The 19,315-nt window shown below is 47.1% G+C and overlaps 1 protein-coding gene across 2 annotated transcripts; it reads left to right on the top strand.

Moving 5' to 3' along the window:
- The first annotated feature begins 1,624 nt into the window (after positions 1–1,624).
- On the top strand, positions 1,625–19,166 carry vaspb (vasodilator stimulated phosphoprotein b). Of its 2 annotated transcripts, XM_084675075.1 has the most exons (15): positions 1,625–1,820; positions 1,931–1,986; positions 11,029–11,200; positions 12,639–12,819; positions 13,117–13,207; positions 14,518–14,615; positions 14,846–15,129; positions 15,395–15,546; positions 15,823–15,886; positions 16,194–16,221; positions 16,357–16,399; positions 16,586–16,642; positions 17,214–17,283; positions 17,457–17,514; positions 17,609–19,166. In XM_084675075.1, the coding sequence occupies exons 2-15, from the start codon at positions 1,982–1,984 to the stop codon at positions 17,734–17,736; spliced, it is 1,431 nt and encodes a 476-aa protein (XP_084531201.1). In that variant the 5' UTR covers positions 1,625–1,820; positions 1,931–1,981; the 3' UTR covers positions 17,737–19,166. The 2 variants fall into 2 exon arrangements, with proteins under 2 accessions (XP_084531201.1, XP_084531200.1); XM_084675074.1 differs by having other exon boundaries at positions 1,625–1,986.
- Positions 19,167–19,315: the final 149 nt, after the last annotated feature.

Consider the following 19,315-nt stretch of genomic DNA (forward strand, 5'->3'; position numbering starts at 1 on the left):
TGCCAAACGAAATAGTGTACCTATTTTTGTTGTTTAAAATATAGATTTTGACTTTGACACTCAGCTCAGTCTTTCCATATCCTCCTTCGAAAAGGTCAAACATCTTGTCCAGGGCAACTGTGAGCATTACAGTTTTCTTCTGCTTGGTAACCAGCCCAGATCATACTCTGCTTACATTCCCTTCCTGCCATGTGTGTAGGCCTACACACCTTCTTTTGTCTTCATGCAATTGCATTTCATATCGTATTTAAAGTATGAAAATGAGGTCATTTGACAATCGTGTCCATACTGTATAGTGTAAACAATTCCTGGAAGACTATACTACCAATTGTTTGTGGGCAAAACATCTCAATGTGGTGGTGTTATACAGTAAGCCTCATCCCCTTTAAGACTAATACTTAACCGGTCCCCATTTACAGACGTATTGTCATGACCAAGTTGACTTTACCTTTCTGTAACATAGAGTGCTAGGTTTACATAATGCAGTCTCTGCAATGGACACAAACACACACAAATGTAATGTCACCCCAAGCATGATTTCTGCCACAGTAAATTCTGTGTTTGTTTAAACGTACATGGCAATAAAAACAGATTCTGATTCCATTGTTAGATCTCACTCTCACTGTCCAGACACTCAAATATTTCCTTAACCTCTTCCTCAGTCTTACTTGCACACTATCTCATCACTTGTGTCTAACAGGTCTACCAAGAAAGTGTACCCTTTTATGGAGCAAGAGAACTGACAGAAGGCTCTAGAAAAGTGACACAAGGAAGGAGAAAAAAACTCAAATGGCTGCTGGAGAATTTGCTTGTGACTGATCCACTTTCTAAAAAACCCCACCAACATATGCACCACAGCCCCAACCCACACACACCATTTTTCTCCCCCGTCCTCCACAAAATTACACGCTTGATGGACAAAAATCTGATTATATAATTAACATGAAGCTTACATAATGGCTTGGAATGTTATTATTTTTAAAGCATTGCTGTATTGTGCTGTTTTAGAGGCCAACCAAATTGAATAAAAACGCCCATATGATATGACATACTATCAAGTGACTCAGCAGGTTGTGGAATAGTCATCTGGGTGTGTGTGTGTGTTTGTGCTGACCAGTGTTCAGATGTTTACACATGCAATGCAGACATAATGCATTCTTTCCTCCTCTGCTCCAGTGGGGAATTCAGTGTATGATTAGGCTATGTCACCGGTGTTACCGTCAACTTGGTTATGGAGATACCAGATTTTTCATGATTTCAAGTAGGCTAATAATCCAGAACACATACGTATAGCATCCTGTGAGCCTTTTATCCGTAAAAGATAAATATACGTAGTAATGCGTTTCGGTCCATCTATAATGCCTTTAACTTACTTATGGTAGTCCTATGTATTTCAGTGGTTGAATGCACATCGGTGTGTTAGGCATATACAGTTCAGCCACTAGGGAAATGAGTTTTTTTTTTTTTTCATCAAGCGAGGGGAGGGGTAAGCTTGGAATGAAAGCCTACTTCGGAGCTGGCGGCGGGTTGGGCCAGACACCAATGAATTACACCGACCTGCGACCGGGAGTAAAGTCTGGCAAAAAAAATCTCAGCTTTGTCTATCAAGAAACGTAAAGTAGCCTACTTTACTCTTTGACAAAAAATATTTGTTAAAAAAAACCGTAGTTTTTGTTTGATCGGAGAAGGTTTAATCTCTTCGCGCGGACAGGCTATTTAGAAACGATGAGTCTTGGATACTGATTGGAGTTGACAAGCCCGCTCCTACTGTATCCACTCTTTCACCCCCACCCCCTCTTCAAAACCAGGAAATCGTCGAGGTGCTTGTCTTTATCCTGCTTGTGCCACTCACCTTTTTCCTTGTAGATGTGAATTTGGCAAAAACTGTCGATTTGTATTTCTTTTTTTGCTTTTTAACCCCGGGCCGTAGATCTGAAGTCAACGAAACTGCTTCGGAGAGGATCTCCGCTCTCGCCTAACAATGAGGTGGGTAAGCGGGTCGTATCTGATCGTTCTTGTACGCTATGTGTGGTTTTTGGACAACCGTACAGTGCAGTAGAGGGACGGTTTTGCTATAGTCGTCCACAATTTATGGCATAACATGGCTTAAGTTTTTCGTATGGAGTTTATACCTCGGTTTTGACTCAACTCAAGCTGTTGCATGATATGGCTCATGCAAGAATCAAAGTAACCGTATTTTACTTACAATGTTACAACTGATTTGTTTCACAGGCTTTCATTTTGATCTTATCACTTTTTGTAGCTTGACGAAAATCCCTTCAAGTAGGAGCTAGGCGAACCAGATCGGTTGGAGTTCCCAGCTCTGTCCGATATCAGTCCATAAGAAACTTCTGCCTGTTGTAACCGCTGAAACATGCCAAATTGTATTGAAACCTTCTCTTACATCTTACCATGTACCGATTAATTTGAAAAATGACTTACGTGAGTAGAAATCTGAGCTTTTGCCAGCGGCTTAAGGCCTAGTCGCCTTTCTGTCTGACATAGGCCTACATTTATTGGAAAATCATTTTTTTTTATGGTAGATACATGGTAGACAACGTTGCGTGTCAGTGATATTGTAGTCCTACGCAGGGTCGTTCATTGTGCACTATTATTATAATGCAGCTATCTGGCTGTCGTTCAGCACGACGAAGCCACTCTTTTTGGGATCCAAAAAGTGTTTGTTACCCGTGGGAGTTGACCAGGGTTGTACCCGGAACCAAATTGCCCCATGCATAAAACACTGAAGTCCAGAAATTCCACATCCTGTCACAGCCTGTGCAGTTGGCAATTACATACTTTGAAGCTACAGCTCCTTGGTTAGGTCATTTCTGGGTCTTGTTTGATTCAAACTGTTGGGCCCCTGAATGAAAAACATACATCATTTTCAACCAGACCGTTCATAGAGGATGCAGTTTTCTGTTACGCCTCTTATGATCTCCGTTAGTTGTACAACTGTAGTTCTTTTCTCTAGCTAATCTCATATTGTCTCTACAAAACAAACATGGAGAGCTCCTGGTGAGCTTTTCTCCTGTAACAATACACCTGTTGATGTTGTTGTTTTGAACAAGAGTAGTCTTTTTGGTTTAACTGATGTCCCTCAGGAATGTAAAGAGAAAGAGAGGGATTGTGATAGCAGTGTCAGTAATCCCATTGACTAGTATCTGGATAGTGCTTTGACTTTGTTAAAGCTCTGACCTACAGGCACGCTGACTGAGCGGTCAGCTGTCCTAAAGCGGTCACTTCATTTACCTTGCTTGCATAATAGGTGAGGAAAGGAATGTGGTCACATATTCAGGTTCATTGTACTCCAGCGTCTCTACCGGTATGTGAGTGACACAACTTTTGATTGGTCAAGTGTTCAACACTTTCCAGTACTCCAGTACCGACTCCCAAGCTGACACAGCAGCAGTAGAAATGCCCTCCTCATTCAGTCATCACAAACACATGGACGGCTCTATTTTCTAACCAAACTGGGTAAAATATGCAAATAAGCCACAATCCAACTTTCAATCTTTGCGTCGCTTCCCTCCAGACTGTATAACCTGTGACACAGGAAATATAGTCTTTGTCTGTATGCAGTATAAATCATCTGGTGCGTCCCAGTGGGCTATATACTCTTTAGGATGGTAGACACTATATACATACTATGTATTAGGGTAGTATGGGTATTGGGAGGCAGTGATGGTTGTTATCAAACCAACATCTGCTCTGACTTGTTTGTCATATCTGAGAGAGGCACAAACACCATGTCAGTCAGCGCTGAAGTCAAACATGTGCTGTAGGTATGTGTGTTATGATGCGGGAGGAGTGGGAGTGTGAGTTTAGACTTCCAGAAATGGTTTTTGGCTTTTCCCTTTCCACAGTTATATTTTTACTGTCTGTTGAGGCAGAATTTACCGGTTTGCCTCGGCTGGACAGTTGGTTCATGCTGTAACAGTACAGACAGTACAGAGTGGCTACGGAAACTAATGGATTGAAATTCTACTTGCACTTCCCCCGCTCCCCCCCCCCCCCTTCATCATTGGTGACCCTGTGACCCCAGGCCAATGGCTGATGTTTGTATATTCTTCCAACTTTTTAGCGCCTCCCTACTAGGCAAGTCAAGTAATTAGTATATTGGCTAAACATTAGCAACACAGGATTAGCACTTAAATGTCCTATTGTTGTTTTATCTTTTTATCTATTCACGCAGGGCCTCTACTTTTACATTTGATAACAATAAAACTCGGACCTAATTGTGCCTATGGAAAATCTTATCTGTAATGAATTAAGCAGTCGCTCTTTATTCCCAGCACCCGAAGCAGAAAGAGAAAGACAGTCGGGCTGTGCATGTTGATTAATTAATGATTAAAAATTCACCTCAGTAGAGCTTTTTTCCCCAGCTTGGCAGTGTAGCCAGATAGCTCTTCAAAAAGTTCATCTTTTCAAGGTATCTTGCTAATATAGAACTTTGAGCACTTGCCTTGTGACATGTGTTTATGTCCAACACTTGATTAACCCTTACATTTGGGCCCAATTGGTTCTACCTTGTCTCACGCACATAAATAGGCCGTTATGTGTGCCTGCCTCAGGATTAGACGCATTGCTACAGGAGTGGCTCAACATACAAAACCTTCTATTGTCTCAGTAGTGACAAATCCAGTTTCCTCGGTTCTTGCTGGTTCTTTTTCTTCTTTTGTCTTGGGTTGAGGCTGCGATGTTCCCGCCGCTTGTTCAGGGCCGAAGCTCGCATATGGCCTGATCTGGGACTTTAGCCTGGGGTTGGGTTGGCTGGGTTGGGGCGGGGGTAAAATCCATCTCAATTGTGGATTCACCCCCCGCAAACCGAACAAAAAACCCACCTCAAAGTTCACATTTTGTCTTCAGCATCACCCCCGTATTGAGTGTCAGGTTACACCTGACTGCTCTGTGTGTGTGTGTGTGTGTATGGCTGCTTTGAAATCCCTGAATACTTGTGATCTACTGTACGGTGTTTCACTAACGGGTCACCTCGCGTCTTCGTAGGATTATCATTATGGCCGTGTACAAAGTCCACTGTCGGGTGTGTTTTTACAGATGGTTAAAGCAGGATCTGCGCTCAGGAAACTTGTGTGGAAGCCAAGCGTGAGTGGCAATGACTGGACAGTCCTGAGCCCTGACATCATCGTTCTGCCAAAGCTTGTTGTGGGTAGCCATGCTGTCATGATTTAATGCACGGTCAGCAATGGCCGCTTGCTAATGGCCGTGCAGGAGGGTTCAGGATGGTGCCACTCCATAATGGAGCATAATGGACGTGTGTGTGTGTGTGTGTGTGAAACGGTTTTATATTGTCAGGCATCACAAGCGCACTCTCTCGTGTCAACTGAGCCTCACTTAGGGCACTGGATGAGCAGGGCTGCGGTGAGAGAAGGCTCTCCTCCAAAAATGCTCTGTTTGATTGCGGTAGACTCAATTCATACATTTTTGGTGGAGGTTTCGTTTTCAAGGGTCAAATTAGGGCAATTTTTGCTGAAAATTGGGTGAAGGAAATGATACTACATTTGAACTTTTTTTTTCCTCCTCTGACTCTTCGTACAGTGGCCTGGGTTAACTAGGTTTAAATCATCGTCAGTAAACTTGTAACTGCTTCATCTAAGTTGTGAAATGTGCTGTGTGACACATAAATAACACACTCCATGTTAAGAAGACCACTGATCCTCATTCCATCGCTGCTCTCTCCAGAAACACATTTACACAGGCATAAATACTTTAGTGACCACAGTGTTGGCCCAACACTTGAATCTGTGCTAAAAACAGAACAAATACTAGCTACAGCTTAAATTCAGCCGTGCCAAATTCAAATAAAGGATTGTGGTCCGTGGTTCTACGTTGCTTATTGTGTGTGTATGTGTGGAGATATTGACGTTCTGTATTGTTACCTGGTCCCTAACGTTGAAAATATTACAGGGAACGGGAACTGAAAACAAACCCATTTTAGATGAAGAACCGGTATTTAGCACGGTTGGTGTGGTATATATGATATGGATTGGATTTTCACACAGTTTCCATCAGTCCCACTTTTAAGTCAGCGCAACCAAACTTGACACAACGTATCCTCATCTCAGGACAACCAAGAGAGGCGTTTCTCTGTGCCATCCAATACTGGGGGGGGGGGGGGCTTCTTCCCCAGGATGATGCTCATCAGCTGTAGTCGAGAGAAGGGACGCTTCGGCCTGTAAAAGGAAATTAAACACAGCAAGGAGGGGAGAGTGAGAGACGGCTGATTGTGTTGTTCCAAATAAGGGCATAGACCAGGCCGGTCACGCCCCTGCCTTTGAGAACCGTGAAGGCTAGAATTATACCTCCTCCTCCTCACCCTCTCAAGTGGCTAGATCCTGGAGAAGGGGGAGGCCTGCCCACTGACAACCTAAGAAATGTGTGTGTGTGTGTGTCTCCCATCATCATTTTTTGGGGGGGGTTGGATGCCAGAAGAACACAGGCACTGATGAGTCAGCACACAAAGAATGCTGAGTGGTTTTATATCTCGAGTCTGACGGGGAGAGCAAGACCTCCAAAAAGTCTGTGTCTGAACCAAACTGAATACAGATGGCGAACAAAGCTAAAGCCGAATCGGAGCCTCAGGCGGCAGAGACGAGGAGACGTCTGTAAACGGTCCAGAAAGCCCACCTAGACGGTACTGTGTGGCTGATTCTGAGAGCCCGGGGAAAAAAAACTATAGCCTTCAGCATGTGTCAGCAGCAGGCTAGAACCTGTGGAGCTTCAGGCATGAGAGAGAGAGAGAGAGAGAGAGAGAGAGAGAGAGAGAGAGAGAGGGGGGGGGGGGGGGGGGAGGGGGAGGAGAGAAGAGAGAAGAGAGAGGGCAAGAGACAGAAAGAAAGAAAGAAGGAAGGTGAGAGTTTTTCAGGTTAAGACACAACTCCTGGTCAGATGGCTGAGCGGTTAGGGAGTCGGACATTTAATCCGAAGGTTGTTGGTTCCATTCCCAGCCGTGCCAAATGACGTTGTGTCCTTGGGCAAGGCACTTCACCCTACTTGCCTCGGGGGAATGTACCTGGATAAGTGCGTCTGCTAAATGACTAAAACAATTAGCTCCTGGTCCTTTTTTCCAAACCATAGTCTAGAATCAGTCGAACGTAATCCAGACTCCAAAACACACCAATAGAATTTGAGTTTCCTCCAACCCCATCTCACTACAGTGACATCGGCCTATGACGTTTCTTGGCCCCCAGATACTGCTATACGGGCTTCACAGTCCACCGTTGTTGCTCTCCTGCTTGTTCAGAGAAGACCTGTTGTATGGCCTTGGGCTGTGTGTCACGCTGTGACGCCCCTCCATGGCTGGAGGCCGTGTGGGCCGCTCACTGGGCTGGACCTTTTGTACTGGTCCCTCTAGCTGGTGTGGATGATGAGCGAGACTTGCAGTAGATTCATACCAACTAAAACTTCTGGTCTGTTTGACGGTGTTGTCTCAAGTGGCCTTCGCTGTGTGTGTTTGTGTGTGTGTCTGTGTGTGTGTGTGTGTATTAGGAGAGAGAGAGAGAGCGCGAGGGAGAGAGGGGGAGAGAGAGAGAGATGTATGGTGCTTCATGAAGACTGTAGACCAGGTTATTTTTACTCTTCCTTTAAGAATGTGTGATGTCCCTATCTGCATCATGTACCTTGCCGAAATGGGGCCTCTATTTTTATCAGGCATGAAAGAGGGACTAGGTGTTGGTCAGAGTATTGCTTGACATTTTTATTGAGTTAATTTTTTCTCTCTCCATTCCTGTACTTCAGTTTTTCAACAGAGTTTAAGAATGGCCTGAGATGGAGGAACGTTCAATATTTTAACTCTCTATTTCATGCTTTTTCTAAAGGCAAGTACCTTTTCACAGTTCTGAATCAGGCCCTAGCCCGTCAATACACACACACTGTGTGTTTTAACATGACTCATCCCATTCATATGCTCTGAAACGTGTAAGATCTTCAAGGCCATATTCACACCCAAATCATCCCATTTTCTGAAGGGAAAAACACAAATTTCAAAGTCTGAAAATGGAAAAAGAAGGCAACTGTAAAATGGAAAAGTCCTGGCTGAGCGTTGTATTAAGACCCGATTGGCAGAACAGGGAGCCTGGATGGAGGGAAATGAGAAGCGACGTGGTGAAAGCGCATGGCGGTAGTCTCAGGTAAACAGAGAGAAAGGGAGAAAAAATGGAGGGAGGGGGCAGGGAGACGGAGGCACTGGGCCTGCCTGTACTTGACAGTACTTTTGGTAAAGCTGTAAACACAGCCTTATACAGACATGGAGCGTGTGCCCCAGCCTTGCGCTGCTGTTTCCTGTTAACCCCTCAGTGACCGTCAAACGCGGTACTGCTAGACTATTGGTTTTTCAGAATAGGAACGTTTCTTTTTGACTAGGAGCCAGCGAGGAACCTGCAGCAGTCGGAATCGATTTTTTAAAGAGGAACTCATTGTACCACTGATCTGACCCATATGCCTATTGTTTTTCCTCTGCTCATTTTCAGGGTGTTTCCTGTTATTAGTGTGTTTATTTAAGGTGTGTGTCTTTATCTTGATCAACACTTTTGATAGTAGTGCTTGTTCTCAGGAACAGACTGACTTGTTTCACCATGCTAGCCAAGCTACGCAACACTTGAAATATGTGATTAAGGTTTATTTGTAATGCTTAGACTCTGAAAATATATATATATTATGTTTTTTTTTGTACCAGTGACTCAAGTTTGAGCTCTCTCTCAAAACCTCTTATGTCAAGTGGTCAGCTAGTTAACACTTGGCTTAACTCCACTTTTTGACACCCCCTGGATCATAACAAAGGATTGTTGAGCCTCGGCGGGATTTGAATGAATGTTTGGCATTTCTAATCTGAAGAAGACGATGTGTGCGAATTCTGTGCATACAAGTGTGTTCACAATTGGAGGAAACACTAGAAACTTGCTGTGCCAGCTTTCGTTATGGTTTTTTGTTTGTTGGGGTGTGCATGTGCGTCCTGCCTTTTCTACGGGTCTCATATGAGTCTCAGTATCTGTAGGCGTATCAATAATTCACTCCTCACTCTCGGCCTGGGTCCTGAGCCCTTGCTTTATCTCCTATTCATTATTCAGCAGTTTCCCAGTCCCATTCTCTGTCCTTTCCTAGTTCCCAGCATCCCTCACTGCTCCCCTGTTTGGGGGGGGGGACGGGGGGGGACGACACACACACTACGGGTAGCGTGTTTGAAAACAAGATTAATTTAGGGAAGTTTCAGGTGACAACCCCAGTTTCACTCCTTTCCACCCATTCTGACCTCTGTCTCTCTCTCTCTCTCTCTCTCTCTCTGTCTCTCTCTCTCTCTCTCTCTCTCTCTCTCTCAAACCTGTCTTTTATCCTCCTTCTCTTGTTACAGTCTCACTTCATGTCACTTTCTTCTTGTCTGCCAGTGTTTCTTCTTTCATCGTATTCTTATCTCATTATTGAACTTGGCTGACAAGCTTTTCAACTTGTGTTTTGCGTGGACATGTGCCTGTGTCTGCATTCTCCTGCCAGGTTTATTCTGCCCTTATAAGGCAGCAGTAGGAGCAGGAAGTGGGCTGTGGTTGTGTGAGATGTGTCACAGGAAGTTGGGAGATCACAGATCAGTTGCTCTGTCTCTCACTCTCTCTCCTCCTTCCTCTGTCTGTGTTTGTTAGGCACAGAAGCAGGGTGGCCCTCAGCACCTGCCAGTCTCACTTTGGCTGCTGTCTTACCTGACTGACTGTCTTTCTCATCTCACTGACACAAACCTGGTCTGCACCACGTAACTACAGTCAGTGCTACAGACGAATGTAGTCTGAAAGTATGTTATGGGGTTGTGGTTCAGGGAACATTTTAAACCTTTTTGTAGGCACATTTTTCTAAGAGTGCACCCAACTTTAGTATGATTTGGTGAAGGCCCCAAACTTTTCTCTAATGATCCGTTGTGTGAGGGGGATGTAAATTAACGTGTGTGTGTGTGTTTGGGAATGGGAATGTTTGGTCCACACGCTGACCCATATCCCTACGCCCGTAAGCAAGTGATGGAGCACAGGTGGAAGGTTCCACAACCTCTGAGGCGGAACATGGCTCAACTTCCTGTTTTTGTCTGCCTCCATTGTTGTTCTCCCCCTCATCTTGTTTGGAATCAAACCAATCTCTCCTCTCCTGCAGAAGTGAACCATTCACTGCGTTCCTGCCACATGTCACATGAATGTCTGTCCCTCATTATCAGCATGTTTCCCTTCCTCCCTTCGTTTCTTTGCCTCTGAGCCTCCTATTGATCTCATTCTTTATCTCCCCCTATCCCTCCTTCCCCTCTCTAAATAGCCTCTGAATCTCTTTCCTCGCTCCCTTCTCCACACCCACATTCTCACTCAGCAATCTGGTGGACACATCTGGGTATGTTCGGGAGAGACTGAAGCCAAGAGCTCAAGCTAATTTTAGACTTTATACTTCAGTATTATAAACGAGCCTTTGATATGACTGTGAAGGCTTGGGTCTCACTAGTTCACCTTGCTGTCGATCACTTCCCTCCACTGACGGCCAGTTGACCAGGGGGTTCAGTGCAGTAGGTGCCCTGAGAGGGAAAGGGTGACGGCGGCTGACATGAGCTGCTGAATCTTGGACTAGTCTGGTTGGACGAGCTCCTCTCTCTCCCTGGCATGCTGTGTTTATGGTATTGTGTGACGTAGCTCATTCTTGCGATTCTTTCTGCGCCTCTGAACTCTCAGCCTCGTTCTCCTTCCTCTGGGCCCTTTTTTTTTTTTTTTTTTTTTTTTTTTTGCTGCTCTCCCTCCAAGCTGATTTATACTTTGTGTTCTTTTTACATCCCTCCCTGTTTCCCTGACTTTTAGTATTTCACGACGTCCCCCGAACTATTCCCGTTGATCCTCCGTTTTAATTTCAAACTTCCTTGGCGTGATCGACCCCCGCTACGTTGCCAAAAGTGGATCACGAAAAAGCGAATCCGCAAAAAAGACAAACAAACAAAAGTCATGAAATGAAACGGCACGCTGACTCTCTCGACTCTCTCCCTGTCTCTCCCTCCGCCAGTGAGTCGAGTATCTGCCAGGCTCGGGCCACGGTGATGATCTACGACGATGGCAACAAGAAGTGGCTCCCGGCAGGCGCGGGGGCCCAGACCTTCAGCAGGGTCCAGATCTACCACAACCCCGTCAACAACGCCTTCAGAGTGGTGGGACGCAAAATGCAGACAGACCAGCAGGTAGCACACCCACAATGTGTATGTGGTTGTGCGCATGCGAGTGTGTGTGTGTGGGTTCACAGACGTGGTTGTGTCTGTGTCTTTATATTTACATATATGTATCTGTGTTTCTATGCGTGTGTGTGCATGTATTTTCGACCTTGCGAGTCACCTATTTGCGCATTCGGTCGTCCGTGTTCCAAACAGACCCTCGTTAGCGGGCGTGTCAGGCCTTAAGCCTCACACATCTGGGGCTGAAGGGCCTGCTGGCGGTGACCAACCATGACTCGGGGGCTCTCTGCACCCGGGGCTGTCTGGAGCAGCGGACGTCTACGAGCCCGTTGTCCTCGTGACGCAACCACCAGCGGTTCCTCCACGCCACCCGTCTGTGTTGCACCCGTCTGGGTCTTCAGACAAACCCCAACGCGCACACCTCCTCATTCCGATTGGTGCCAGGGAACGAGACTCTCTCTCTCTCTCTCTCTCTCTCTCGCTCGCTCGCTGTTGGCTTTCTCAACTCTCCTTCGGCCGCCCACCCAAGTGTGTGTCTCTCCCCCCCCCCCCCAGAGGCAACTCTTTAAGTGGATGGTGTTTCCTGCTAGATAGTTGCCTTGCTCAACCATTTCCTGTGACAGCATTCACCCATTTCTCTGTCTATCTCTGTTTCCTGATACCCATTCTACCATACATTCATACATGTTATACAGTATGTATGTTTGTACATACACTAAATAGTATGGTGCCGCAGTAAGGAAATTGGTAGGCCTACGCATCGTTTCTCTTTCGGAGAACATGCACCTCCCACCATCTGTCCGTTACTGTGACGGACACTGTCTGTGTCCCAACGGCAGACAGAAGATTGAGGTTAGGACTCGTCTAGGCCCTCAGTTGAACTGGCAGGCCCGTCTTTTTTTAGCACGTGGACGCCTGCTCTGGACGCCTGCTGGCCCGCCAGCTCACTCCTGTGCCCTGTGGAATTCAGGAGTTGTAAAACAAACAGAGAAGCAACGCCTCAGCACATTCGAGCCACTCAGACTCGGATATCTCTCTCTCTCCCCCCCCCCCCCCCCCACTGACCCACAAAACTAGCGCCAACTGGTGGCCTGAAGTACACGTGTACAGTAAAGCAGTACTTAAGTGCTATATTGAATGCCAAATGGACTTAATGTGAGTCAGTATCACAGTGGTCCTTTATGACTGTCATTGGCCTTGCCCTAAGAGCAGGCCTTAAATGTTTTGGCATGACATTTGTTTAGATGAGGGGAAAATAGGGCTACATAATAAAAAATATAGGTTCGTACGCTTCACTTGAACCTATCAGGAGGCAGACTGGAAGAACCCTGCTATGTTGTGTCTCTGACTGCTGGTTGACTGCTGGTTGACTGCTGGTTGACTGCTGGTGGCCAGCCGGGAAAAAGCCCTGTGCTGACCCCCCCCCCCCCCCAATGTTTTCAAACAGGTGGTGATCAACTGTCCAATCGTCAAGGGGCTGAAGTACAACCAGGCCACGCCCAACTTCCACCAATGGCGGGACGCGCGGCAGGTGTGGGGCCTCAACTTCGGCAGCAAGGAGGACGCCACCCTGTTCGCCAACGGCATGCTGCATGCGCTGGAGGTCCTCAACTCCTTGGCAGATGCAGGTAGTGACGTCATCCATTGTTCTCAACGTGGACAGTTCCACGAGCTCCTTTCGTTGGCGGTAGTATTTTAGAAGTCATTTCCTGTAGGAGAACTGGTCGGATACGTCCAATACGCTCACGCGCACGCCCCTTGGGGGAGGATTATCTGTTTGTACGAACAGCATGTTCAGCTGTTGGATGTGTTGTAGCGATGAACGTGCTGTCATAAAATGCTTGCGCTACTCTTGGAGTATGTAGCGTAGCGTAGCATGGACATGTGGGAACATGAGTGTGACATGCATTTCCTTTTGTCCAAAGAGGCTGTCTCTGCTCTCCCTGCAGGTTATGCTACCCTCCCCCGCCCAGTGTCAAATGGACCGTCCCCAGAGGAGCTGGAGCAGCAGCGGAGGTACCAAGTGCCATATGGGGGTGGGGGGAGAGGGAGGGGAGGTGTTTACATGGTAGAGTACACAATGTATCCATGGTCACTGTATAAAAAAAAATTGTAGAAGCAGATGAAGTCTTAAAAAAAAATTGACAAAAAAAAGGCTGCAAGCGGTTTATTCTGGTTAAAGAAAATAGTTGATTCTGTTAAAAAGGCCTCTCCCATAAATCATATATGGCCACCGAGTCTCCATTTAATCTGCGGCGTAGCCCCCTTCTAGAGAATTCCAATAAAGCATGCTCATCCAGGCCAAAGACACGCAAACTCGTAAAAAGGAGATCCTCCCAGTGGCATGCTGCTCAGCATAGTCACACTCTGAGGATTTGATGGCATTAGCCTCACGCTTAGCCCTCAGCCGGTCTCCTCAGGTCAGAGGTCGAAGAGCTGAACAAGGCCAGCGCCTCCTGACGTCTTAAATCCCTCCCAGTGACCCCCCCCACCCTTCCTTGGCATCCCCCCACCGCCCCATCCCCACAAACGTGGCTAGCTCTGTAGACCCCACTCGCCTGCCTTGGCTCAAGCTTTACTGACTAATCTTATTTACGCTAATGGGGCCAACATGCAACACAACCAAGCCGGTGTAGGTTGTCCGTCAAAGGGCGGCACCAGCGCTCTCTTGCCCGGCTTGTGGAGTAGAACAAGTCCTCACCGTCCCCTGGCACTCTGCCCAAGTCAACCAACAGTACTTTAGGAGTGTGTGTGTGTGTGTGTGTGATTCAGCAAATGCGAGAGTAGAACAGATTCTCTGGGTCGAGTGACAGATGTGTTGGGGGAGGGGGAGTTTGTGTGTGTGTGTGATGCAGGGAACTGCAGTGACAGTGGCCTGTCTTGGCCAGATGTGGACTTGGATATCCAGGACAGGGATGATAAGGAGCTGTGAAATGTCCTTTTGCTGCAGCTAGCCATTGGCGAGCGAGAAGAATTGAATTGTAAAGTGTGTGCTTGCCTTTAACACCATGCTCCATCTGTGACAATTAAACAGCCCCGTTTAGCTTAAGTCGGTAACAGTTGTCGCTGGTGAGGAGTGAAAAGTAATCTGCATGGTTTAGATTGAGGGGAGGGGGGGGGCGGCAGTTTTAATATATATGGTCCCAAGAGGCGTCTTTTTGTAGGCGGGGAAAAACAGACTTCTAATTCACCCTGTCACAAAACATTTCAATAGTCACTTTCTTGCGCTCACTTTTAAGTCTGTTTTGAAGTATGATTGTTTCTGTGAGTTATTAATCTGCGGGTTGTGTGTGTGTGTGTGTGTGTGTGTGCGCGTGTCCTTACAGGCTGGAACAGCAGGAAAGAGAGCGCCTAGATCGAGAGAGACAGGAGTGGGAGAGACAAGAGCGAGTGAGACAGGAGAGGGAGAGACAAGCAGCTGCAGGTCAGGGGACATCAAACGCAGCTTCTTCTTCTTTCGACATTACACGCACCACTCACACTGCAATGCCCCGCACGATTGTGTCGACGGCACACCGTTGGCCACCGAAAATGTCTCAATGTGCTCATTTGCACGGCGCCAACATGCCGACCCTCTTCATAGTGCATTCCAGGTGGCTGTGTGCTCGTGGCGGGTCTTGACCGTGTGCTTCCGTCCCTCCTCTCGTTTCCCAGTCAACATCGCCCCCGCCCCTCCCATGGCCCCCATGGCTCCAGCTGCACCCCCGGCCCCTCCAGCCCCCCCCGCGCCTCCTGCCCCGCCCGCGCCCCCGGCGCCTCCTCCACCACCTTGCCCCACCGCCACGGGAGGTGGCGCCCCCCCGGCCCCGGCGCTCCCTCCCTCGGGTGCACCCCCGCCCGCCCCGCCCCTGCCTACTGGGGGCGGCGGAGAGGGCCTAGGGGGGGCCGGGGGCCTGGCAGCCGCCCTTGCAGGAGCGAAGCTCCGCAAAGTGAACAAGGTGAGGAGGAGATGGAACACGGGGCCTCTTCAAATCAAGTGGGATTTGTTTAGCCAGGCAATGTCACAGAGGGCTTCACATACGCCCGTAGAACTTCCCCTCAACCAATGTGAAACGAAATAACCTAAGATCATCCTGGCTGTGGTTTTACAAGGAAGTCAAATTGGAAACAAACGTGAGTTTGTGGAAAGTATATCTGCCTGTGGAGGAAGCCCTGCCCTGGAACCACTAGTAACCTCGCTGCGTTGTCTCTTTCGCCCTCCAGCAGGAGGATGGTGCACCTGCGGCCGCCCCCATCGCCAGGGCTGACGCCAGTCGCAACAGCACCTCCTCCATCGGGGGAGGGGGCGGGGGCGGGGGCGGGGGAGGGGGCGGGGGAGGCCTGATGGGAGAGATGAGTGCCATCCTGGCACGAAGGTGGGTGACTCGGGGACGTGTCCATAAAAACCTCGCTCAGAGTAAAACTGCAAGGTTCCCATGAATGGGAGTAGTTTGTGTCTCCAATAGCTTAAAGGTGTGAACACACATGGGCTGGCTGGATGGATGGATGTATAGACGGATAGACCATGAGCCTAGAATTAGAAGGTTATGACGACGCTAGTCATAAGGGATCGACGGGGAAAGGAAATGGGTTGTACTTGCCTTGTGAGAGGAAAGCATTTCTTCCTTGGCGTGACACTTTGTCTTTTTCAGGAGGAAGGCAACCGACCAGGTTGGGAAACCACCTGCCAAGACAGAGCCCAAACCCGAGGAAAACGTAAATAGCATTTTGCTCGCGATATATTACTCACTGACACCCATAATACTCTTTAGGCTTATTTATAAACGGTGTGTGCCAAATGGGCGACAGACTGTTACCAGAACAATGACTAGAAGGTCATTGTGAACCTTTACATAACAGGCCTTTCTGTACAATCGTTTTCTTGTTCCATGTATTTGATTTTTTTTTTTTTGCCATGTTGTCATAAGACGTGACATTTCTTGTGTCACTAGTGTTGTTCCTATAGGTGTTGTCACGTGGTTGAAGCTCTTTTTTTTCTTTTTTCCCCCTTCCCCTCCCATAGGATGACTCAGAATCTCAAGGCCAAAGTGGTGAGAATGGTTTGCGTGTGGTTGCGCATTTGCGAGTGTTCCTTAGCATTGTTTACATGTGTAGCAGAAAACGGTATATCCACAGTAATATCGGTTCCATTTTGTGCTTCAAGTTTTCTTCTTTCTCCTCTTTAGAAACGGTCAGAAGACCTTGGGAAAAAGCGTGCACTATGCCAAGGTAAGCTTCCTACCGTCGGTGTCCGATTAGCAAGATTAAAGGCTAAGGCAATGGGACATGTTTCATGTTTCGTTCTTGCGTCTAACGCGGCGTCGAGCCCTCCAAAAAGAGCCGACTGTGTGTGCGTGCGCGCGCAGCCTGTGTGAGCTGGGCGTTCTAAGAGCACAGTGTGTGTCTTACAAACAGGAGCAATTCCATCAGCAAGAGCGCGGACCCCAGCTCCCCCTTTCCCATGAGTCCCAGGTACAAGGCCCCGCCCCCTAACACGAGCAACGAACCAATGCGGTCCCCTTCTCGTGTCCACAGTCTCTCCTCTCCCTCCCGGAGGAGAATCCTTCTCGCTTTCTCCGGAGAACAGTGCAGCTATGGGAAATGCTTCCCTCTACTGGTGCATGTTGTTTGAAGGCAGGTGTTTGAAGGGTGCATTGTGTAACAGAACCTTTTGCATCCGCTTGCTTTTCCGCTTGCATCACATTGATCCCTCACTGACGGGACTTCCTGATTGTGTATTTTGTTTACACAACAACGTATGCCTTTCCTCGTGTTTGTGTGTGTGTCATCTCTGGTTGCTTGGCAACAGTCAAAGGACTTTCGAAAAGAGGGATTGAAAAGGCCTCAGGTTGTTTGTTTATCCTCAGAACGATGGATGTGTATGTTGGTGTTTGCTGTTTGAGCTTGAACCCTTGGTTATGGTGATGGGTTGAACTGTTATCGTGGTGGTGGTGGTGGTGGTGGACTTGCCTGGCTTTGGCAAAATGGATACCTGTTAGGATGGATACATGGAAGGGTTTTAATCTCTCTCTCATTTAATCAGGGTCAAACCTGCGGGTGGTAGTAACGACACAGGAGGCGGCGAGGAGCCCGATATGGAGAGAATCAAGCAGGTAAATCTTTTCCCGACACACCTCTCCTGAGGAACCTATAAGTAGCATCACTGTTGCAAAGTTTGTATTTTATTGTTTCCTAGTTTATTTTTTATTTATTTTTATTGCCGACAAAGAATTCCAATCATGCAAAAAAAAAAATTAACATCTGGAAATGTGCGCCCTTTTCCCAGGAAATTTTGGAGGAGGTTCGAAAAGAGTTGCAAAAAGTCAAGGAGGAGATCATTGGAGGTAACCGAGTCTGTCGAGGAAGCAAAACATCATGGCCCAGACATGATACAATGTCCCATAACGAGAGTCGTTTTGTTTCTTCTCTCTTCTGCAGCTTTTATTCAGGAGCTGCAGAAGAGGGAACATAGTTGTGCTGGACGACCATCAGGAGGAACGGAGGGTTGGGACGGAGGAGGTTATGGCCCTGTGTGGACCTCTTTTCCGTCACTCCTTCAACTTTAGCCCAGGGATTTCTCTTTCTGTCCTTTACACGCATTCTCTTCATCCCTCGCTTGCTGCCCCTTTCTCTGTTTCTGTCGCTCTCTCTCTTACACGCACGCACACACACACACACACACATTCACTCAAATCATAACCCAACCTGTTCATATCAAGCCTCATGACTTTGAAACGTAAAACTCTTGGATGTCATTAAACCACCCCTTCCTCTGTGTCTCACACTCATCCCTCCTAGTCCTTGTGTTTACCAAGAGCCTCTGCAGAGCCCAGAAATAAAAACGGAAAACTTGCAGCTCTCGCTGTCATCAGATGTACCCCTTCAAGTGTATTGTCCCCATCTCCAGCCCGATCCTTCCTCACCTCCTCAGACATACCAATTGTTCATACTGAGCTCTTCAGTGTTCAGGGAAGATCATATTGTTTGCTCTAGTTACTGTAATATCAGAGTGCTGGCATGTGCGGCTTTCTCCTAATCGTCCCACTCCTGCCCTGCCCTGCCTGACACGCACTCCCAACTCCAAAACTGCCTGCGCAGAGAAATGTTCAGAGAGAGGGAGAGAGAGAGAGAGAAAAAAGATTGTCGGCCCTCAAATGAAGAACGGCTTCTTGGTTGAGATTGTGGAGATGTTTGGAGGTAGCATGTGAATCAGGGACCCATGCTGGAGAGCTGCTGGCGTGGCACACGCCGCCCCCTGCAGGTTATGGGCTGAATTGCTAGAATGAATGCTGCCCATCTGTCTCAGTAAGAGGTGGGGGGAGGGTGTGGATCCTGTTCCCACCAATACACACTACTCTACCTGTGGCCACAAAAGATGCACAGCCCAGCCTTCCATGCAGTGGGAGAAGTCGACGGAGGGGATTTGCAAAGGGAACATTGTGATCGAGCAGAGTGCAGTGAATGAGAAGTATTTCTTGCACTTGGTTCAAAGATTGTGTGCGTGTCTCTGTGTGCCACTCAGTATCAGCTCTCACTCTCAGCCTCTAGCTCACTGGGAGTTAAGTCCTTGGCCAGTGCATTGGTCCTAAACTGGGTTTCTAGTCTTTCCTTTCATTTTAGGTATTTTCTAATTACATTGACATAATGACAAACATGGCCATGACAAGGTCAACAAATTGGCCATGACCAACTGCCTTCAGAATAAATATATAAGTATATATATATATATAAGGAAATTATATATATATTTGTTTCGAGGGAAAATGTTAGTGAAAATGAAAAGCTGTTTCTATTTTAATTGGGATGACTGGTGAATGGGGATTTTTTTGATGATTATTTTCTTTTTATGAGATGTTATTTTGGGTTAACTGTTCTTTTGTTTCTTTTTTTCTAATAGAGTATAGGCTTTTTACACTGAAATATAAAGAAAACGGCGTAGAGACACTGGATTAGATATGCCTTTATAGTCAAATACAGCTGCTTCTTGAAATGCAAATGAGTCTCGTCTTTTTACTGGTCTTTCTGATGTTAATCGTTCACTACCATTCTTATGATAGTCATGATAAAATAATAGTAATAAACATGCATGTAGCTTTGAAAATACGTTGTAATAAAATAAGCGTTCTCAGAAAATACCAAGTACTG

Source organism: Hypomesus nipponensis, chromosome 15 (assembly GCF_054491055.1).
Source record: "Hypomesus nipponensis isolate SF chromosome 15, ASM5449105v1, whole genome shotgun sequence".
Taxonomy (NCBI): Eukaryota; Metazoa; Chordata; class Actinopteri; order Osmeriformes; family Osmeridae; genus Hypomesus; species Hypomesus nipponensis.

Excerpts from the sequence above, each read along its gene's own strand:
- vaspb (XM_084675074.1), top strand. Across the intron at positions 15,887-16,193 it reads AGCCCAAACCCGAGGAAAAC|GATGACTCAGAATCTCAAGG; the intron begins GTAAATAGCATT and ends CCCCTCCCATAG. Across the intron at positions 17,284-17,456 it reads ATATGGAGAGAATCAAGCAG|GAAATTTTGGAGGAGGTTCG; the intron begins GTAAATCTTTTC and ends CCCTTTTCCCAG.